At 37.9% G+C, this 23,873-nt stretch overlaps 1 protein-coding gene across 1 annotated transcript in view; it reads right to left on the reverse strand.

Moving 5' to 3' along the window:
- Positions 1-3,879: 3,879 nt before the first annotated feature.
- The window catches only part of CLMN (calmin (calponin-like, transmembrane)), an 85,606-nt gene continuing 65,612 nt past the window's right edge, over positions 3,880-23,873 (reverse strand). Inside the window, exons 9-17 of the mRNA XM_014957419.1 lie at positions 21,142-22,461; positions 19,939-20,120; positions 18,561-18,621; positions 17,427-17,485; positions 15,715-16,990; positions 14,512-14,693; positions 13,134-13,194; positions 12,000-12,058; positions 3,880-10,491 (exon numbers count right to left, since the gene is read on the reverse strand). Of these exons, the coding sequence (XP_014812905.1) occupies positions 10,338-10,491; positions 12,000-12,058; positions 13,134-13,194; positions 14,512-14,693; positions 15,715-16,990; positions 17,427-17,485; positions 18,561-18,621; positions 19,939-20,120; positions 21,142-22,461 (3,354 nt within the window). The 3' untranslated portion in view covers positions 3,880-10,337. The remainder of the gene's footprint in view (positions 10,492-11,999; positions 12,059-13,133; positions 13,195-14,511; positions 14,694-15,714; positions 16,991-17,426; positions 17,486-18,560; positions 18,622-19,938; positions 20,121-21,141; positions 22,462-23,873) is intronic.

Consider the following 23,873-nt stretch of genomic DNA (forward strand, 5'->3'; position numbering starts at 1 on the left):
AGGATAAATTTTGTGCTATTCCTTATTATTCTATCACCACTATTCTCTCTCTGTTGCAAGAAACGGATATTTTGTGTCATATCCTTGTGTAATGACAGCTAAGCTTCAGAGTTTAAGCCCAAATTAAAAAAAAACAACACTTTTTTATTGATTTCACAAATTTCTAACAAAGATTTTTAAAGAAAAGTAAGATGAAGTCATCAATGTGATACACAACTCTCAAAAATTCCACATATTTCAAACGGCTTGGCATTGGATGTTTGGTAAAAACCACACAACCATCCATAAAACCAAAACAAACAGGCCGTTGAACAAAAAAAAGAATAAGGTAGCCCAACTAATTAAAATCCAGAACAGATTAAGTAATAATGTACCAAATTACAGCTTTGCCCTTCTCTTTAGTACTGGAAATAGTGACGTTTTACTCTCTGGGATAACTGTTGCAAGATAACAAGAAAAAGGGGGCATTCATCTCCCTTCCCCCTTTTAAAAAATTGTGTCGGTAAGGGATGAGGGGATTGTTTCTGGTTTTCTCCTCTTGGGTAAGAGTAAGAAAAAAATGTGTTTGGGTTAAAAAGGAGAAAAATTGCAAATTAAAAAAAAAAAAAAAGGCAAATTGAAATTAAAAAAAAAAAAAAAGGCAAATTGAAATTAAAAAAAAAAAAAAAGGCAAATTGAAATTAAAAAAAAAAAAAAAGGCAAATTGAAATTAAAAAAAAAAAAAAAGGCAAATTGCAATTTAAAAAAAAAAATGGCAAATTGCAATTTAAAAATAAAAATCACTGTGTCACAAGTAGTTGTCTTTATTCAAGCTATAGAACTGTGCAATCATGCCAGCAGAAACCAGGCTTTGTGCTTTTTGGCTCTACACGTCTCATCAGGTTCTAAAATGGACTCGGAGGAGACTCCTTCCCGCGAGACAATGGTGACCTCTGTTGTTCCCTCCCGTTGGTACCAGCCATGATGCTGGTTTGTCATTGCGTCACACACTATTTCAATAATGTGCTTTGAAACAAATTGGCAGTTATCGAGAAAATACGGGCTGGAGTGTTGCATTCAAGTTTCTGACCAAGAAAGGATGTGTCTTTTCGGCACCTCGCTGGAGAAAATTTAGCTTTCCTCTTAAACGGCTCCTAGTCTGGCTACCAGGTTTTTCATTTCATGGCTGTGAATCACTGCAGGAAAGAGCAGTTGCAAACATTTTAAACCACAGTGCTAATAATAACATCTGCAATGTATTATGAGAAAAAGCTGCAGGTATGATTATGGAGAAGGAAGCTGGAAGAAAGAAAGAAAGAACCTATTTTGAACAGAGTCCATTCCTAAAATGGGAGCTGAGACTTTTAAAAGGTGTTGGGTTGCACAAACTTCTTGTCCCCCCCTAAGATGCTATTTTAAGAAAAATTTTTGGTGTGCTTTCACATTTCAATGACCCAGACTTCCTAACTCTAAATAAGGATGTTTTCCCCAGTGCAAGAGACACTTCAATATTTTTAGCTGCTTTAGTGTCTTTTTTGACCTCTTTAAACTGCTGGTCTACCTTTTAAAATCAGTATAAAAAATAGGATATCATCTCAGTCACTCTTCCTCTGCAGGGACTCAGTATTGAGGACCACTGCCAAGAAAAAAAGTTGCTGTTCCTGATTGTGGAAGGCCATCACTTCTCAGAAGAGTAACTGGGAATCTCTTCTCATTCGTCACTGACTTAAGCAAGTCATGTCATTTCTGCATTTCACGAGCAGCTGCAATGACACAGTGCAAAAGATCTATCATACAATAAGTAACAAAAATTCCTCATGTCCTTGGAAAATAACACTTTTTTTGGTGCTCCTTTTTGCCAGAGAACTGAGAAATACCACTTTGCAATGCATAAACGTACTTAGCTGCTGTATTTATGCTGGTTCTTGCTAACATGCAGAAAATAGTGACAAATCGGTTCCCCAGGGTACAGATTGTCCATAAAAAAAGTAATGCAAAAATAATCAATTCAAAGTATTTACAGCAGGTGGAGCTATACATTTTGCTTTGATCATATGTTGCATGATATTGCCCGGTAAAGCGTACAGTTTGGCAAGGACAGAGGACTGCCAGTGGTACCATCTAACCAAGGAATGGAATTAGTCACTAGAAGGCATTTCATAAAGTATTGCAGTTAACTCTCCTGGGAATAATCCTTGTAACATCAATAGAAATAGCAACTCAAGATTATTGCTCTATAGTGGTGTCTTAATAGAAATCAGAGCTCAATCTGAGGTTTTGTTATATCTGCCCAGCAGTTTGAAGGTACTCTGGCCCCTGCTGGCCTCTCCTTACCAATCAGGTCAAAAAAGCAGTGAAGCAAGAGGAAAGATTTCAATATACACTAGCAACCAAAATAGCTGCATGATGGCCACAGTGATCCTCAGGAGGTCTGGGCTCCTGCATGACCCAACTGTGCATCCTTGGGACATACACTTACATGTGGTTCCTTCTCTGAAACGAACCCTGTGCTTGGCTTTATTGCTGCCATGATCCAGGTGGGTATCTTTCCTCCGCTGCACTTTCATCTTCTTTAAGCTACAAAAATTATGTACGCAGCAATGATATGGGAGATTGTTTTTGCTGTTTCCATCAGAATTACTTTTATCCCAGGGCTGTGAAAAGAAATCAGATCGAACAATTCCTGTTCGTACTGTGTTTGAGTTTGAACTGAAGTTTGGATCCCATACTCTTGTAAAAACTTACTCTACTCCCATGTTCCGAGCTGACCCATCTTGCGTATTTGAATTTCACCACCACCACCTCCCACTCCGTGTGCAAATTCCTAATCACAGTGTCAGTTGCAAAAAAATAACCCAATTAAAAAAAAAGAAAAACAAAACCCCGTTTTGATTCTCCACTTAAGCGTCATTCATGATGCCAGTAAAAGTTACTGGTCTCAAATTGTATCTGGAAATGTTTAAATTATAGTAATGAAGTCAGCAGTACTAACAGGACTGACTTAACAAATGAACCAAATTCCCAACAGCAATTTGAATATTCTCTTACCCGCTACAGGATGGTCCGATAGACGGGTATCAGCTACCGCAGGGGTGATGAGGTAGCTCACGTTTGATTTTATAGAAGGAACAGAGGAATTTACAATTCATAAAGCGTGATAGCTACCAAACTTTAATTAGAGAAGAAGCACTCCTACTCCATCCCCCATATACTATTTTCTTTCTGTGTGTTTATCCAGTTCAGATACTTTTTCAGAACAGAGATCCTGGGGCTGATTCTGAACCATATCGCATCTCTGTGGGACTTTATTTTCCTTTTCTCATATACTACAAAGGGAATTAAGGTGTAGGGGAGGAACATAGTAAATATGAATCAGTACAGCACCTAGTGATTTACTGATCCACAAGTCTAAACATTTACTTAGAAACAGGCAGGATGATAAATTGAACTGTAAGAAGAGTATATAATTCAGCACAAATGTTTTTGTAAGCTTTCCCCTGGCTTGCCTTTATAATGCCAATTTCTATGCATTATTAAATTGCTAAATCTTCACCTTTATAAATAATTCTAACTCATTCTGCTTGTTGACTAGAAGAAAAGTTTGGATTCTTCCTTTAAGATGAAAAGTAACTTTTTTGAGTAGGCAGCAAAACAATGCACTTACTGAGGTCTTCCCTGCTGAAAAATGAACATACTTTCTGGACATGAAAACAAATTAATAAATAAAAATAATATATAATTGTATATATATATTATATGCAGTATAAATATCTAATATATAAATTATATATTGTAATGGTAATAGTGAATAAATAAATAAAATAAGAACTAAATGATGATCTCTTCTGAATTGAGATGTTTGAAGATACTTTCTCAGGAGAAAGAGGACAAACCCACAGATTAACAGATTATATACAGGAAGCCTGTCCATTTATTTCAAAATTGGAGATTTTATAAAAGAAAGTGGAACTATTCGCTAGTAAATACTAATATCTTGGTACAGCATAACAGTTTCTAAAAACATTTTCTTTTCTAGTGTACCAGCTATACACAAGAATATATTTCTTTCTCACAAAAATTAGCTTTGAATAAGTGCAAACATTCAATACAAACCACTGATTGAAAGCATTCAGAAGAAATTATTTGAAAGTACACAAAAATGCATCTCCTTCAGTATATCTTTTGATTCCACTCAAATCCTCCCAGCATTTGTTCTCATTTAAATAAGCAATATTCCTCATTACTTGCCAAAGAGAAACATGTACTTTAAATATTACATTCCTTACTTACAAATTATTTCTTCAGCTTAAAAGTCCCTCATTAACTCTTCTGCAAATTATCACTTTACAGATTACATTTTAAACTGGAGAACTTTAAGGCGGCTAAAACAGTTTCTTCAGCTTTTTACACAGAAGAATACAATAGCACAAAGTGGGTGCCTTCTAAAATATGTTGTTTTGTTCAAGACAAAAGCAGAAGTTCAGTTTTTATTACTACAATAAAAATAGACGTATATGACTTGTGTAAGTTATTTGGCATTAAAAAATGACTGCATTATTTCTCTCCAAAAATTAGCAGCATATAATTTGACATTGGTGATTTTCTGTTACAGTCTAATAATGGCTGTGGTTCAGAAGCAAATCTATTCTGTCAGTCAAAGAGATTTCAGGAAGGCCCAGTGAAAGTCATGAAACTACTTTCGGAATAAAATATTACCTGACCTGAACACATGAACACAGCGTGAAAGCCTTGATCTAGCCTTTCTTGGAATGGTAGGTTTTAGTATTTCTCACCGAGGTAAATTAATTATTTTTATTGCCCCTTCTAACCTTTTCATGAAGAAAGAAGTACAATAATCACACAGGGGCCAATTTTATGTTCCAGAGACGTAAACTTAGACATTCCCCTCATGGTAAGAAAAGAACACAGGCCTTGTTTTCCAATACCAACAGTAGCAGCTGCCTGGAAGGGAGTCATCAAAAGTGCCACTGTGGTGGAAGGAGGCTTTCCATGTCTCACATTCAGAGGAGGAAAGAAATACTTCCAAGTTCCACATTTTCAGTTAAGATAACCTTGAAATGGACTTGAGAATAAAAATGTTAATTTTTCACCCTTTGTGAGCTCTAGAGTTGTATCAAGCGATGGACAGAGTAAGCAAGCCACCCTGTTCAGAAAACTACTTTTTCCATATCATTTAACGTGTATATACCTCCTGCACAAATAGCTTCACCATCTTGGGGTGGTCTGGGTGGGAACAAGCCATACTGGAAGTCCTCTTTAGATACAAACCTGGAATGTGAACAGTCATAAGTTGGGCAGCTGTAAATTAGTGTTATCAGTGGTATGTTGAGGGGAAGAACTTGATGTCATTTACCTGACAAAACACTGCACAATGTGGAAATAAAAAAACTTAAGGGTGTTTTAACTCCATTCAGATGCAGTACCTATTAGCTCAATGGAAAGCAGCAGGCAACCTGTAGCTGTTTGAGAACTTTCATGGCTGCATTCCAGCCTGCAAGCTCACCCTTGTCTTCCAGCCATTCCTTCCCCCACTGCTGTTCTCTTAATCAAAAATGGACGTGCATGTTAACTTCCCAGAAGGAAGAGGGGATTGATCCTGCAGAATTTAGGCAAACAAATACTATACGTACAGAGGGGTTAACCCAAGTCAGTGGGATTGCTTGTGTACGTTGGATTTGAGGGGATCCAGCCTAAGGGCCATGTGTGGGCTTCAGCTACTTTCTGGCCTATGTGATTAATGTTGATTTGAGTCCCCTCAGAGCACATCCCACAGTGTGTGCTTAGCACACAGGTGTGTTGCACTGACTTCCACAGAAGTCAAGGAACTGAACACATCACTTGGATGCATTCAAGTTTGCGCTTGGCAAGAGGGGACTCCCAAGTAGTTAAAGCTAGCATAAGTGATAATGCACTACTAGAACTATTACCTTGTTAGATGGCCAAATTAATCTTGTAAAGCTCTGATTCTATGGGGATCGGTGCAGAAAAACAAAAAGAACCCCTGGGTATCATGGTACCCCCATAAACTCAGTGGAGCATTACATGGATAAAGAAGTTACTGTCTTAACTGAGCTGGAGTCAACTGAGAGTCTCCAGAAGATGTAGAGGATTTAAGTGTGTTTAGATACCAAATATCAACATGTAGAAATTTCAGCCTCAGGAAGTTTTAATGGAAGAAAGTAGCTTAATCACTCTGTATATTTTGCAGCTTTAGCTGAAGGTTTAACATCACAAAATGACATACCGCTATGCAGCTTTAAGAATCACACAATTGTATTAAATCTTTTTCCATGTTTTTCAAGTCTACTGTTCATTAAAAACTCTCCTCCTGTTTGCAGTTTCCAGTTTTCAAATGGATGACACAACTGATGCATAGCTTAATGTTCATTCTCATGAGTCATAATTAATAAATAATCATATCACATACATAGAATTTTACAGGTACTCTTAAAATGGTTTTACAGTTCTATTAAATATATAGATAAAATAATCACTGCTATATAAAAAAATCATTTTAAAACAGCTGAACTCTCAAGCTTTGCATAAAATTCTGTAGACACATTCATTACAATCTAGAAACTCAATAAAAATACATTTTAGAGCTCAATCCATCAAAAATATTCATGGCATTGAAAAGTGATTGTCATTTTTTTACTGTAATCTGTGCTTGCCCTATCTTTGCACTGATCATTTCCTACACTTTGGCAAAGGCTATATTCAATTCAGTTTGTAGATTATGCGACTGTTTATCTCATTTCTTCAGCTGTAAGACGTCTGCCCCATAACTGTTTAGCAGGGTTCTGTCTTTAATAGCATATCTTTCCTTGCACTTTCTATAAAATCACAACGAAACACTTTGCTGTTCAGTTACGTGACTACGATAACATTGAACCATCCTATTAAAGTTGTCTCTTGGTCTTTAATGGTGCTTTTGTGAACACCAAACACCCTTTCTCCATTGATCCTCAAGCACCTCCTGACACTTACACTTCACAATATGCTGCTACCCACACATTTGCTCAAGAACATCAGGGTTTAGAAACGGTCTTAATAGATCGGTGTATCTGAATTCTGCTGCTAAATCAAAATACCAAATGCGGTCAGTTCAAGCTTAGCATTTTCGCAAACCCAAGCAAAAATTCAGGAAAAACTTCCTTCTTCAGACAGTGCACGTATCTGTTGGAAAATGGATAGATGATAGATTGCCCACCGGCCTTTAAAACTTCTGCTACCTCAAGCCAGTCCTCTACCCAGCAAGTTAAAAGGGGCTTTGCCATAGTGAATGCTTCACAGTCAGGATTTCATACTGTGAGTTCAGAATAGGACACGAAGTCAAACAACAAGCAGTTTTTTCAGAATGCAGCACTCGCATTGAGGGACTGGATCTTGTGCTGTGGAAGAAGAGATGCAGGCTTACAAGTCAATTTAAATGGGGGGGAGCTGCTGCTTAGGCAGGTGTCACCTTTTGTGGTTCCAAGTAATGGCAAAACTCCTGAAGAGTTCAGGCTCTTTTCAGGCACAGTTGAACATACCAGAACAATTACTTTTAACCCTGGATCTTCTGACCCATGGTATGGCTGATGAAGGTAGACCCAGGCTATTTCTGTTACAGCAAAACCACACCTAAACCAACCCAGATATGGAGGGCAACTTAATACCAAGTATCCTGGACCAATTTAGTATAATTTTTTTTTCATCTATTTTGCATGGAAGAAACAATCTCCATCTTTTAATGGGAGAGGCTGAAAAGCATATATCAGTTTCAACACTGGGTGAGATGATCAAGACAATTGCTGGATGCTGTTTGACATTTAAACTACTCATTTCACTGTTTCAGTCACTGTTCATCAGTGGGAGGCAAGAAGGAAAACCCTCTTGGAAGAAAATACTGTATAATGAAGTTGCCAGCATCAGTGCATTCCCATTCACTTTTCCATTCTTTATGGGTATCAGTTGTTGAGATGAAACATCCAAAGGCCTCCTCATTCATTTTCTTGTGAGGAAGGAGAGAAGACAAAAAGGGAGCTTATTTTATTTGACTGAACTTTGATAGCTGTAAAGTCCTACCAAGGGACTGTAATCCAACTCCAGATAGTCTCTGCTGAAGACTAAGAAAATTTGGAAGAACCAGAGAATAAAGTACAAAGGCTCAAAAAAAAAGTTGTCATAAGCCAAAGGAGCCTATGAAGAGTAGCACGTAATGAAGAGCTGTCCGCACTTTTCCTCCAAACTAATGTGCATTGCTACTTGCTGCCATTTAGTAGCTGACATGCCCCAGCCTGGTATTCACTGGTTTTCAGGATGAAGACACAAAGTTTCTTGTATTAAGTTTCATTCTTTCAGAAAAAAAAAAAAAAATGAAGCCCTTCCATGTTATATTTTAGCCTACTTCAAGAGAGCATCTTCAAAAATTCTAACATAGGTTTTCTCTTAGAAGAAAGGATCACTGTCTTCATCAACAATCACAAACAGGTTCACGCATCACAAAACCAGGCAATTCAAAATGCTGAACATTTTCATTAGCAAGTTGAAAGACTGTTTTGTTTACTTATGTTGATTTACACTGAATTAAGTTGGGAAGTTCTGATCTGTTCCTCATCAAGTAGAAAGGATCTTATTTTTTGGTTCATAGTGTGAATCCAGCTCTAGTCAACGGTGACAGGACAGAATAGAAAAGATTTCAGCATTCTGTTGGCTGAAAGAGGTTCAGAATTCTACTTTCAATGTTTAAGATCTCCTACCATGCACTGCTGCTATTGAATTCTAACTGCAGCTCCTAAGAAAAATCTCAGGGAAACAAGAAGCCTATAAAGAAAAATGAAGTGTGATGGACAGTTAGGATTACCCCAGCAGATGACATCACTACAAACAGGTTTTAAATACCTGCAAATAAATTGCTATATTTTCTGAAGTGTCCTGACCCCAGGTACTATTAGTTCAGCTGAAAACTATGCCAGGTTAGAGATACACCTTATGAAAAACAAAATATGTAAAACTTGTAGTCACGTGTTGTAACTTTCACCCAGTGTAAATCATGAAAGCCCTCATTTTATGAAGCACAATGCAGTCAACCTTCAGAATTTTCAAGTGGAAGCAGCAGCACAATGTAGTCTCATAAAGCATAATATGAAACTAAAAATATGCCGATGAAAAATAGTGACTTCACTAAAAGTCACACAGAGTAAAGATACTGCTATTAAATTGAATTTGAAGACTTCTCTTTTGTCCTGTAATGCACAGGCACACCCCCTCTGTCAAAAATCCTAAATCAAATATCCTGATGTGTTTACTGATGTGGAAAAAAATTACAAGATGCAGAAGTGGCTCAACTGTGTCTATGGACAAGCCACAGAAGTCTCTTCAGTTGCACGACCTGTCAACATTTCTCTGTATTTAGTTTTACATCTGTCATTTCTTTATTGATTTGGGCACTTAAAGGATATTTCTAATCCTTTTACCATACACTTGTGCCCTAATGGTAGCTTCGGCAAATTAGGTTATCTATTGTTTTTTTGTATCTTCAAAAAGAGAGAAATCTTCACATGATCTGGTAAATGGAAGCAGCAGAGAAAAGGGAGCAGCCTCAGAAGCAGTGAGGTACTAAAAAAAACCCAAACCACAATGTGTTGAACAAAAAAACAACTAGCCTACATGTTCTTCACACTTCTCCACACCCAAATTATTCCTGCAAATTAAACATAACAAAAGGTGCAGGTTAAAAAATAATTTAAATCCTAGAAAACCTAAACTCTCCTGCCTAAATAAACCCTCAGCCTGATTTTGTTGGTCTACCAGATCGACATTAGAATTGTAATCAGGTCCTGGGGTCAGCATGTTCCACCACCTGCAGCTCTGCTCCGCCTCCAGCTCTCTCTAAGAATTCCATGGGAAACCAGAAAAAGCATTTCTAGCCTTGCCCTTGCAGGTGGGCTGGGTTCATGGGCAACTAGACACCACCCCCCTTCCACAGCTGTCAGGCCCTACATAAGTAAATGAAGCCAGAAGAATAATTTTTGAAGACTAGAGCTCTGAATTGTTCATATTTCTACTGATAATTATCTGGTTTTATTTAGCATCTTATAAAGCAAGGCACAAATGTACAAAATGGCGTCTACTAAATCAGGTTATTTTTATATATATTTACACAATTATCATAATATAAAATGTGCTTAGACACTGTCATAGCACAACAGCAGAGGAATCGAGGACAACCTGATAATAAACACAAATACCAGGTCCTACATTTCTGTTTGTGCTTCACCTGAAGGAACATATTCATATGCAGATACACAAAGCAATCCAGCCACCGTCCTTTATTTTTCCATCCCTCACAGAGATCAAACTTTGTTGCTAAGAAGCTGTGGAAGGAGTAAAAGGCAGTAGACCAGCACCCAGAAGAAAATGATGAAGTGGAGTAGCTCTGGCTGCTCGGCAATCCTAATCTCATGAGTTGGTGTTGGAGTCTCACTTGCTTCTGAGTCCTTTTGCTTCCTGAAAACAGGAGAGAATTTGATAAGAGGCAGGAAGAAGAAGAAAAAGCTCTCACTGTTAACATTTACTGCAAAGATCAGGGGGAAGACTAAAAGACAGCAGTTAATGAACCATTTCAATCTAGTCAGTTGGAGTCCAAGCTAGACTATGAGGCACATAATGGGCTTTAGCGGTGTATCTCCTCAGGAGCCATGGTGCATAGCAATTAATCCTCTGAAAACTGTGGACAGGTAGTTTAAATACATGCCATTGCAGCACAGTTCTCTGATGTAAGGTGATTCCATCACTCAAATTTATATTCAGAACAGTAAACATAGCTCTGGGCAACACATACAACACTTCCACCATTTTACCTACGTGCTGTAGCTGACTTGATACACTTTCCCCAAATCATCTACTTTCAGAGCTTCTTATGTCAGACACCAGAACATTAAACAGGAGAAGCCCAAGACTTCCAGGAACCAACTAGCACTTGGGGTTTTGTAGGACGACTCCAAAATTCCAGCTTTGGCTCATAAGGGCAAAGCCCAATGGACTCTAACTACACCACTGAGCACTCACAAAGACAAGAAAAAATCTTAATTAAAATGCACAAGATGGTACACTCATTTTATAACTTACTGAGATTATATGAATCACCCTCTGGTAGACTTTTTAAATCTACTTTTGGAAAAAAATGGGTTTTGGGCTGTTTTAATGAGTCCTTTTTCTGGCTTGGGGCATCCTGCCTGTTCAGATACTATACTGGATATATATCTTAAGTATTACAGAAAACTTGCTCGCTTTCAGCAGTCTGCAAAAAGGCAGAACTGCGACAGCTATTTTTTTTTTAACAGAACTGTGAGACCAGGTTACTGGGTCATGGTAATATTTTGTGTGTTTTCTGCATTTAAATGCAACCATCATTTTAACTCCAAGTTCAGGGACGTGCTATTCAGTATCAACTGAGAGGGAAAACATAAAGCAATCGTTATTTCTTATAGATATGTAGACCGTAATACCAAAGGGATAAACACTCTGAGTTCAGGATCCATCACAGCACCCTAAGTCTAAACTAAACACATATACAGATTATAGAAACAGATGGGTGCTGTAACAGAGGCCAGAAGTCCGTTGAATCATTTTTCCCTAGCACTGACCATGCTGAACAGTGGTCTTGACAGTCTTCCAAACCTGGAAAGAGTCATCACTGCCAGAGGACCTTTTATTTGAAGTCCTCCCACTCTTTTCGTGGTCTGAAATACCCGCCATGTGGGGACAGGGCTCACAGTCTTGCTTAGGCAGCTGAATCTTTCAAGAAAAAGCATTTTGGTCAAGGAGAAAAACTAGCAATAAAGAAGTTTTGTGCCTTACACCTATGGAAAATAAGGACTCTGAGCCATTACGCACGATGTCCATTCAGTCTCTACCATTATAGTCAATTTTCAATTCCCTTTGTAACATTCTTAGAAGTACCTAGGAGTTACGGATTCCTTGCAAAAGGCTTTGTCTGAATAAGAACCACTCACCTGACATTTAATGGACTTTCATTCACGTCTGTCATCTTCTTGTTTTCACCACAGGTTTCCTGAAACAAGCAAACGAACAAACCAGGAATAGATTATATAAACAAATAAAATTCAGCATCTCGCAAAGAGGGAGGTTGTGTGTGCATGCTTTGCAGAGTATGTCTAACATTTGCTCATCTAAAATGATCAAGTGTGCTTATAAATTTGTTCCCTGCCTGCACATCCACCACTGCAGTCTGGTACACACACAGAAAAGGAAAAAAGTTGTGAAAGAAGATTTTTTTTTGCTTTCAGCTGCTTTCATTCAATAAGGCTCCCCTTATTCATATATATTTCTAGTAGCTCTGACAGCATGGCAAAACCACAGCATCTATGTGAAACCTCCATTTCATTGAACATTGGTGGCAGCATTTCTTTAAAACTTCAAGAAGGTCAAAATTTTATTTGGTGCTGAAAAGAGCCATACTCCTACCCTTGCTCAGCGTGCCCAGACTGCTGTTGCTGTCCCTTCCTTCCAAGTGAAAAAACGAAAATCTAGAGCTCAGTTGTATAGTGTGCTCTCAAGAAACCAATATGAATTACATCTGCCATTAAGGATGCAGTTTCACATTCCAGCTAAAATTCTTTTAGGGGCAGCTGTTGCTATTGAGATGATGTAATACGCTACTACTGTGAAGGGCAGGGAGGGAGCCCAATCTTTTCTAAAAAGTGCACTTCAAGAGACATCCAGCATTTTTGCAGGGCAGTAACCAGGACAGCAACATACATACAGAGAATATCAAAACTTCGAGAAACTGGAGCAGCAAATGAAGCCAGCTTCAAAGAAGCGGAATGTTGCAGCTATACAGTTCCAACAAAATAAGCATCAAAGTTACAATAGATTTAATTGCAGTATTGGGTACTCCTTTGTGGGTTTGTTCAAGGTTCAGTGAGGTTCTGTTCCATATATTTGGGAGAGTTCAATAAAGCTTTTTCAGCTCTGCCTGGTTTTGGCAAAAAAATTATTAGAAGCCACAGGGCTTTTGGATTATCATAGGGCTTATCTGTAGAGTGGACCATTTTACAGTATGTGAACTTCTGGAGTTTAAGAGAAATAGAGAAACAGTGATAAAAGGTAAATTTCCACATACTTACCTCCTCAGAAGTATTAGGAAATCTTCTCCGGAGATGAATGTTGGAGTCAATATCACTGGTTCTGAAATGTATGTAAAACCAATTTTTTAAATTCATAAACCTAAGTTTTGTTTTGATTTCAAAGAAAGCCCCTGGAGTTGCACATGCTTGTTTTAAGTTATGCAAAACCACAAGTGTGCATTGTTGCATGTATTACAATATGGACTTGAATTTATCAGTAACATTATAAAAAATAGCTCTGAGAAAATTTGACCCATGCTAAAATATTCATTTTCAAATCTTTTCTGAAAAATAGTATCTGATAGGGGTTTTGCATCTTTAGTGTCATTTACATTTAAGTGAGAGTATATCCCAGGGTTTATGGTTGTCTGTATAAAAATATAAAATTGACAGACCTTGCAGGGAACAGAAAGCTTGAGGGACACAATGGGTTTTTCTAAGCAAATTCTTTCAAATGCTATCATCATAAGCATCAAGAAATCACAGTTCGTGTCCCACTCAAACACATTACCTAAGAACTAAATTAGAATGTAAGTGGAAACAGAAGCAAATGGAGTACAATTAGCTGAGTGTCTCTGTGCTGGGTCTGGCTCGGGTGCAGGTAACATCCCTATATATTCGGCGGTCACTGAGCAGTGCTCGCACAGCGCCAAGGTTGTCTCTCCAACCCTCCGCAAAGGCCAGTAGGCTGGAGGTGGGCAGGAGGTTGGAAGGGAATACAGCTGGGACAGCTGACCCAAAATGACCAAAGGCATATTCCATACCATATGATGTTATGCTCAGCAATAAAAACTAAAAGAAAGGAGGAAGGCAGAGGGACACATATATACTTTCACTATTAAGGCATTTGTCTTCTGAAGCAACCCATGAGTTTTTAATCTTATTTTCTTCCCCCCATCCCGCTGAGGATGGGGAATAAAATAGTGGCTTGGTGGGCACCTGGTGGCCAGCCAAGGTCAACCTACCATAGACACGTTCATTTGTTCATAGAAAAAAAAAAGGCCAACAAATATTTATTGGAGAGAAGCAGTGTTACACTTCCACGGAGTGTCACAATGCACACGGATTATTTCATCTACGTTACAAAACACTCTTTCTGTTGGAAAAACAGTTATAACACTGCCATGTTCAAAATGGGCTTCCAGTTGGGTTTTGTGTAGCAAACTTTGTATAGCAAAGTCAAGTCCCATTGGCACTGAATCACTCATGTTTAATATAAACACACGCGTTTAAGATAAACACAGGAAGAAGCCAGTGAGTCCCACTACAGTGCTCCTAAAAGAAGTCTACAAGAAACATCCAATGGACAAGGAACACTTCAAAAGACCTGGCATTCATACTAGCTAGGTGTATTTAAGACAAAGTAAATATGAAATACCTGGATGATTCCTGACAATCAGCAATTTCTTCCAGTTTATCTTGCGACAGAGCAGTAGTGGCAACTTCTGAGATCTGCAAATCTTCTGCTTCGACCATATTTTTCTCCTCTTCCTCCCTAGTGCTATTTTTTTCTGGTCTCTCTATGGCTATTGATAAATCCTCTAGATGTTCTACTATGGCCTGTTGAAATTAAGAAACATTTTGCATTAGACAAGAAGACTGTTCACCCTACCCTTCTAAATATCTTAGTGGTGTAGCCTACTCAGATGCTAAACTGCATGTAGTACAAGATTGAAAGTCTCACTAAAGACAATAAAAAGCAATTCATTTCTTGAAGATCATATTGGATACATTGTGCTATAAAGTAACATCAGTTCAACATACATACAATTAGTTGTCAGATCTTTTTATATAAGAAGGCATGGCTCTTTGAATTAATCTGCTAAGACGTTTTTTAATCTATCCCCAATTAGCTTTTGAAGCTAACAGCAAATTAAGTTCATTACTCTAGGAAGTGACAGGACCAAAACATGTCCAAGCAACTTATCTCAGTAACATGCAGAGTAACATTAAATGGACACACATTCCTGAAAAACACTGTCTAAAATTACTGCGCTGGAAAACGTGTAAGACAATTCAAAAATCAGTCTCTGAAAGTAGAGATACAGTAGCGAATTGCCGAAATTCAATACAGAGAATAATGACCAAAAATCTCTTTCTCCTCCTCTAATATAGACAAGCATTCATTTTACCCACATAAATTCTCCTACTCAAATCTGTTCAAGTTTTTGTAGGCAAACTAATTTGGATTCTGACAAAAGTTACCTTTCTATATCAGCAATACTACTTTCTGTTCATCTTGTTACAAATTATTAAAAATACCCTCTGTGATAATCTTTTACGTCTAGAGATCATACAGGAGACTCGAACTACTTTAAAGCATAATTAAAATTCACTTTTTTGCAGTATTAATAGTATTACGGCTTACTCTGTCTTTTAATGTCAGATCTTCCTAGGGCTCTGCAATTCCATTCATTCCAGTAGAGGGCTGTGGCAAACAGCCTTAGCAGACAGGAAACCAAGTACATTCTACATATGTCTCTAAAACATTGCAAAATGAAACTAAATAAAAACCATTGAGGTCAGATGCTGGTCCTCCATATGTACACAAAAAAATGCTGGTAATAAAAAAATAAAATACCTCAGGATGTTCTGGAATAGTGGAGTCTTGATGGTTGGTGGCCTTTTTGCCATCATTTTCAATTTCTAACTCTTCTACTACTATTAATGGCACTTCATTTTCATTGGAAGAATTCATGTGACTGTTAATGTCTGTAGCTTCCTCCTTGACATTCTCAGTATCCATTTCTGATGGAGGGATACCATCTAGATTATTCCCTAAGTCTGGCTCTGGAGCATCATCCTTGTAGTTCTGTTCTGGTATGCCCTTCTCATGTAAAACATCCGTTACTGTTTCAGAAGAAGCTGTGCCATTTCCAGTATTATAACCTTTAATACAAGGCTCAAGGTAAGCATCCAAAACTGCTGATATGGGAACATTATAATGTGGATAATAAAAGAGATCATGGGGTATTACAGATACTTTTGACGAACTGGGTAGCATTTCATCTGAAGGCTCAGCTTCATCAGAGCTGTCCAGGTCCTCTGGAGTTTTAGGCACATCTGAGAGAGAATCGTCAGATGTTTCATGCTGTGTAGATTGTTCTTGGCTTTTGAGATTAGAACCATTCAGTGAACAATGGTTAGTTTCTGTTGTCTCAAAGTCAGGTGATTGCTTTGTATGTTCATTCTGTGGAAGCTTCAGTATTTCCTCATTTAGAAGATGAAGAACATACTTATGTGTATCTTCTTGTTTTGAGGTATCTTCTGGTAAAAGAATTGAAGTCTGGGGCTTTGTCTCTTCTGCTTTATTTATAGATTCATCTGTAAGTATACCTGAAGTCCAGGATAGTGGACTCAAAGAAGAAGTATTGGCTGAAAGGCTCTTAGTTTCGTTATCATATTCCGTAGAGGTTTCCTTAGTTAACTCTTCAGAGTAGTCTTCAAAAGAGTCAACAGAATTTTTCTGATCTGTCAGAACAGCTGGAGAAAGCTCATCATTCTGTTTCAGTGGATCATAAGGTATGCCCCCTTCACCTGGCATGAATTTGTCATTTAGAACCTCCCAAGAGGAATTGGATTCAAAACTGACAGATCCTTTAATTTTCAGTGAGGTAGGCCTCTGAGGCTCCTCTTCAGACATTTCCTGTGCATCACCGAACTCGTGACTCAATTTCCCATTACATTTTTCAGGAGCAGTTTCTGATGGGACGCTCTCAAGTGTGTCATGAATATGAACCTTTGGAGGAGCAGGATGACTCCTTTCGTGATTAACAGTATACATGTTTTCTTCACTTTCACTTAAAATCAAGATTTTGCTTTCTTCTTCTGAAGGTGTATCTTTGATGTGGACATAAGTTTATTTGAAGTCCTCCCACTCTTTTCGTGGTCTGAAATACCCGCCATGTGGGGACAGGCTTATTTGAAGTCCTCCGGTTCCTTCCTTGGTCTGAAATACCCGCCATGTGGGGACAGTGCTCACAGTCTTGCTTAGGCAGCTGAATCTTTCCAGTCAAGAAAAAGCATTTTAGTCAAGGAGAAAAACTAGCAATAAAGAAGTTTTGTGCCTTACACCTATGGAAGAAAAAGCATTTTGGTCAAGGAGAAAAACTAGCAATAAAGAAGTTTTGTGCCTTACACCTATGGAAAATAAGGACTCTGAGCCATTACACACGATGTCCATTCAGTCTCTACCATTATAGTCAATTTTCAATTCCCTTTGTAACATTCTTAGAAGTACCTAGGAGTTACGGATTCCTTGCAAAAGGCTTTGTCTGAATAAGAACCACTCACCTGACATTTAATGGACTTTCATTCACGTCTGTCATCTTCTTGTTTTCACCACAGGTTTCCTGAAACAAGCAAACGAACAAACCAGGAATAGATTATATAAACAAATAAAATTCAGCATCTCGCAAAGAGGGAGGTTGTGTGTGCATGCTTTGCAGAGTATGTCTAACATTTGCTCATCTAAAATGATCAAGTGTGCTTATAAATTTGTTCCCTGCCTGCACATCCACCACTGCAGTCTGGTACACACACAGAAAAGGAAAAAAGTTGTGAAAGAAGATTTTTTTTTGCTTTCAGCTGCTTTCATTCAATAAGGCTCCCCTTATTCATATATATTTCTAGTAGCTCTGACAGCATGGCAAAACCACAGCATCTATGTGAAACCTCCATTTCATTGAACATTGGTGGCAGCATTTCTTTAAAACTTCAAGAAGGTCAAAATTTTATTTGGTGCTGAAAAGAGCCATACTCCTACCCTTGCTCAGCGTGCCCAGACTGCTGTTGCTGTCCCTTCCTTCCAAGTGAAAAAACGAAAATCTAGAGCTCAGTTGTATAGTGTGCTCTCAAGAAACCAATATGAATTACATCTGCCATTAAGGATGCAGTTTCACATTCCAGCTAAAATTCTTTTAGGGGCAGCTGTTGCTATTGAGATGATGTAATACGCTACTACTGTGAAGGGCAGGGAGGGAGCCCAATCTTTTCTAAAAAGTGCACTTCAAGAGACATCCAGCATTTTTGCAGGGCAGTAACCAGGACAGCAACATACATACAGAGAATATCAAAACTTCGAGAAACTGGAGCAGCAAATGAAGCCAGCTTCAAAGAAGCGGAATGTTGCAGCTATACAGTTCCAACAAAATAAGCATCAAAGTTACAATAGATTTAATTGCAGTATTGGGTACTCCTTTGTGGGTTTGTTCAAGGTTCAGTGAGGTTCTGTTCCATATATTTGGGAGAGTTCAATAAAGCTTTTTCAGCTCTGCCTGGTTTTGGCAAAAAAATTATTAGAAGCCACAGGGCTTTTGGATTATCATAGGGCTTATCTGTAGAGTGGACCATTTTACAGTATGTGAACTTCTGGAGTTTAAGAGAAATAGAGAAACAGTGATAAAAGGTAAATTTCCACATACTTACCTCCTCAGAAGTATTAGGAAATCTTCTCCGGAGATGAATGTTGGAGTCAATATCACTGGTTCTGAAATGTATGTAAAACCAATTTTTTAAATTCATAAACCTAAGTTTTGTTTTGATTTCAAAGAAAGCCCCTGGAGTTGCACATGCTTGTTTTAAGTTATGCAAAACCACAAGTGTGCATTGTTGCATGTATTACAATATGGACTTGAATTTATCAGTAACATTATAAAAAATAGCTCTGAGAAAATTTGACCCATGCTAAAATATTCATTTTCAAATCTTTTCTGAAAAATAGTATCTGATAGGGGTTTTGCATCTTTAGTGTCATTTACATTTAAGTGAGAGTATATCCCAGGGTTTATGGTTGTCTGTATAAAAATATAAAATTGACAGACCTTGCAGGGAACAGAAAGCTTGAGGGACACAATGGGTTTTTCTAAGCAAATTCTTTCAAATGCTATCATCATAAGCATCAAGAAATCACAGTTCGTGTCCCACTCAAACACATTACCTAAGAACTAAATTAGAATGTAAGTGGAAACAGAAGCAAATGGAGTACAATTAGCTGAGTGTCTCTGTGCTGGGTCTGGCTCGGGTGCAGGTAACATCCCTATATATTCGGCGGTCACTGAGCAGTGCTCGCACAGCGCCAAGGTTGTCTCTCCAACCCTCCGCAAAGGCCAGTAGGCTGGAGGTGGGCAGGAGGTTGGAAGGGAATACAGCTGGGACAGCTGACCCAAAATGACCAAAGGCATATTCCATACCATATGATGTTATGCTCAGCAATAAAAACTAAAAGAAAGGAGGAAGGCAGAGGGACACATATATACTTTCACTATTAAGGCATTTGTCTTCTGAAGCAACCCATGAGTTTTTAATCTTATTTTCTTCCCCCCATCCCGCTGAGGATGGGGAATAAAATAGTGGCTTGGTGGGCACCTGGTGGCCAGCCAAGGTCAACCTACCATAGACACGTTCATTTGTTCATAGAAAAAAAAAAGGCCAACAAATATTTATTGGAGAGAAGCAGTGTTACACTTCCACGGAGTGTCACAATGCACACGGATTATTTCATCTACGTTACAAAACACTCTTTCTGTTGGAAAAACAGTTATAACACTGCCATGTTCAAAATGGGCTTCCAGTTGGGTTTTGTGTAGCAAACTTTGTATAGCAAAGTCAAGTCCCATTGGCACTGAATCACTCATGTTTAATATAAACACACGCGTTTAAGATAAACACAGGAAGAAGCCAGTGAGTCCCACTACAGTGCTCCTAAAAGAAGTCTACAAGAAACATCCAATGGACAAGGAACACTTCAAAAGACCTGGCATTCATACTAGCTAGGTGTATTTAAGACAAAGTAAATATGAAATACCTGGATGATTCCTGACAATCAGCAATTTCTTCCAGTTTATCTTGCGACAGAGCAGTAGTGGCAACTTCTGAGATCTGCAAATCTTCTGCTTCGACCATATTTTTCTCCTCTTCCTCCCTAGTGCTATTTTTTTCTGGTCTCTCTATGGCTATTGATAAATCCTCTAGATGTTCTACTATGGCCTGTTGAAATTAAGAAACATTTTGCATTAGACAAGAAGACTGTTCACCCTACCCTTCTAAATATCTTAGTGGTGTAGCCTACTCAGATGCTAAACTGCATGTAGTACAAGATTGAAAGTCTCACTAAAGACAATAAAAAGCAATTCATTTCTTGAAGATCATATTGGATACATTGTGCTATAAAGTAACATCAGTTCAACATACATACAATTAGTTGTCAGATCTTTTTATATAAGAAGGCATGGCTCTTTGAATTAATCTGCTAAGACGTTTTTTAATCTATCCCCAATTAGCTTTTGAAGCTAACAGCAAATTAAGTTCATTACTCTAGGAAGTGACAGGACCAAAACATGTCCAAGCAACTTATCTCAGTAACATGCAGAGTAACATTAAATGGACACACATTCCTGAAAAACACTGTCTAAAATTACTGCGCTGGAAAACGTGTAAGACAATTCAAAAATCAGTCTCTGAAAGTAGAGATACAGTAGCGAATTGCCGAAATTCAATACAGAGAATAATGACCAAAAATCTCTTTCTCCTCCTCTAATATAGACAAGCATTCATTTTACCCACATAAATTCTCCTACTCAAATCTGTTCAAGTTTTTGTAGGCAAACTAATTTGGATTCTGACAAAAGTTACCTTTCTATATCAGCAATACTACTTTCTGTTCATCTTGTTACAAATTATTAAAAATACCCTCTGTGATAATCTTTTACGTCTAGAGATCATACAGGAGACTCGAACTACTTTAAAGCATAATTAAAATTCACTTTTTTGCAGTATTAATAGTATTACGGCTTACTCTGTCTTTTAATGTCAGATCTTCCTAGGGCTCTGCAATTCCATTCATTCCAGTAGAGGGCTGTGGCAAACAGCCTTAGCAGACAGGAAACCAAGTACATTCTACATATGTCTCTAAAACATTGCAAAATGAAACTAAATAAAAACCATTGAGGTCAGATGCTGGTCCTCCATATGTACACAAAAAAATGCTGGTAATAAAAAAATAAAATACCTCAGGATGTTCTGGAATAGTGGAGTCTTGATGGTTGGTGGCCTTTTTGCCATCATTTTCAATTTCTAACTCTTCTACTACTATTAATGGCACTTCATTTTCATTGGAAGAATTCATGTGACTGTTAATGTCTGTAGCTTCCTCCTTGACATTCTCAGTATCCATTTCTGATGGAGGGATACCATCTAGATTATTCCCTAAGTCTGGCTCTGGAGCATCATCCTTGTAGTTCTGTTCTGGTATGCCCTTCTCATGTAAAACATCCGTTACTGTTTCAGAAGAAGCTGTGCCATTTCCAGTATTATAACCTTTAATACAAGGCTCAAGGTAAGCATCCAAAACTGCTGATATGGGAACATTATAATGTGGATAATAAAAGAGATCATGGGGTATTACAGATACTTTTGACGAACTGGGTAGCATTTCATCTGAAGGCTCAGCTTCATCAGAGCTGTCCAGGTCCTCTGGAGTTTTAGGCACATCTGAGAGAGAATCGTCAGATGTTTCATGCTGTGTAGATTGTTCTTGGCTTTTGAGATTAGAACCATTCAGTGAACAATGGTTAGTTTCTGTTGTCTCAAAGTCAGGTGATTGCTTTGTATGTTCATTCTGTGGAAGCTTCAGTATTTCCTCATTTAGAAGATGAAGAACATACTTATGTGTATCTTCTTGTTTTGAGGTATCTTCTGGTAAAAGAATTGAAGTCTGGGGCTTTGTCTCTTCTGCTTTATTTATAGATTCATCTGTAAGTATACCTGAAGTCCAGGATAGTGGACTCAAAGAAGAAGTATTGGCTGAAAGGCTCTTAGTTTCGTTATCATATTCCGTAGAGGTTTCCTTAGTTAACTCTTCAGAGTAGTCTTCAAAAGAGTCAACAGAATTTTTCTGATCTGTCAGAACAGCTGGAGAAAGCTCATCATTCTGTTTCAGTGGATCATAAGGTATGCCCCCTTCACCTGGCATGAATTTGTCATTTAGAACCTCCCAAGAGGAATTGGATTCAAAACTGACAGATCCTTTAATTTTCAGTGAGGTAGGCCTCTGAGGCTCCTCTTCAGACATTTCCTGTGCATCACCGAACTCGTGACTCAATTTCCCATTACATTTTTCAGGAGCAGTTTCTGATGGGACGCTCTCAAGTGTGTCATGAATATGAACCTTTGGAGGAGCAGGATGACTCCTTTCGTGATTAACAGTATACATGTTTTCTTCACTTTCACTTAAAATCAAGATTTTGCTTTCTTCTTCTGAAGGTGTATCTTTGATGTGGACATAAGTGGACTCAATTGGAAGCTCCTTGTCAGGATCTGTAAAGTCTTCCTATAAGTGATGATACATCATTAAAAGACAAATCAATTCTCAGATACCATCTTACTTTTCCCAAACACTACAGACAGAGTAACTACCTAGCCCATCACCTTACTACCTTGAGCCAATTAATGACTCGTTTATTTTGAAAGTAGGGAAACCAATTTGGCAAGTCAAGTGAGTTGAACAAAGCCCAGTGTCAAGAAGCCATTTGCAGAATATGATTAGAATGTAGACAAATCTACTCCTCAGCTGGTAATGTATTCATCTCTCCCTGCTGCACTTGTGGAGACAACTGACTTGGCGTTTTGACACCATCCCAAACCCTGGGAATAAAATAAATCTAAAAAGTGCATTAAATCCATTGTGAAATATATTAATATGCTAGATTATTCCATTCTGTATTTTCAAAAAAAAAGTAGGGTTTTTTTTTGTCCATTAAAATGCCCACAAGTCTTAATGCCAATAAATCTTAATGCTCATCTACTCTAATAATCATAAATAGATTGTTATAATAATTTTAATTCCAGTGACTTTAGTAATGTCCACCAATTTTATAAGCTACAAAATTCATACAACTAGAACCTTCAGACAAGAAATGAGAGGAAATGCCTTTTGTGTAGGAACCATCATTTCTGTGCAGGTACGTTAGCACAAAAACCTACCCAGCTTCTCAAGAGACACTGAGTCCCTTGGGAACCCTTTCAAACCAAAAAGACTATGCTGGACTAGGTTTGTCTGGAAGTACGAGCAGCCTCCAGAACAGTTTTTTCAACTTCGGCAGATCTTTTCTCCAGTTTCTGGAGCTTCCCATTTTTCCTTGAGTTTTCTGTCTCCTATCCTTTAATTCCTCTATAAGTTTATCCTCTCTTTCTCCAAAAGACCTTTGTCATTCCCTGGCACTGTCAGTTCCTGCTCAGTTCTTTATTTTTGAAAAAGTTTGTATTACAGTTCTGGTCTTTTAAGCTGTAGTTTATTTCATGCTTACAATGAGTACTTTTGACTGCTTTATTGGCAAGATTCAACGCTTGGTATCTTGCACCTGATACAATATCTGTTAAATTCAGGTTGATTGTGGCTCTCAAACTTGAGAAGATAGAAGTCAAAATGAAATTCAAAATCCACTGAATCATCATAGATGATGATCTTCAGCTTTACTCTGAGACTAATATAGCAAAGTAGTAACTAGTTCTAACCTCTGAAAGCTATAATTGGATGTAAATGTTTAAAAGCAAAGTTCTACCTAAAACATTTTAGCAATCCCTAATCCCATTAGACTGGATTTAACAAAAATGTGAAAAATTAAAACTAAGTTTTTGGTTTATTTTAAATAGCTTAGAAAGAAGCCTAGAAGACAATTACAGCAATATCTGACTTTATTAAGTACGACAAAGCAAATTAAAGAAATAAAAACAAACACATAC

This window comes from Calidris pugnax, unplaced genomic scaffold, assembly GCF_001431845.1.
Source record: "Calidris pugnax isolate Ruff unplaced genomic scaffold, ASM143184v1 scaffold211, whole genome shotgun sequence".
Lineage (NCBI taxonomy): Eukaryota > Metazoa > Chordata > Aves > Charadriiformes > Scolopacidae > Calidris > Calidris pugnax.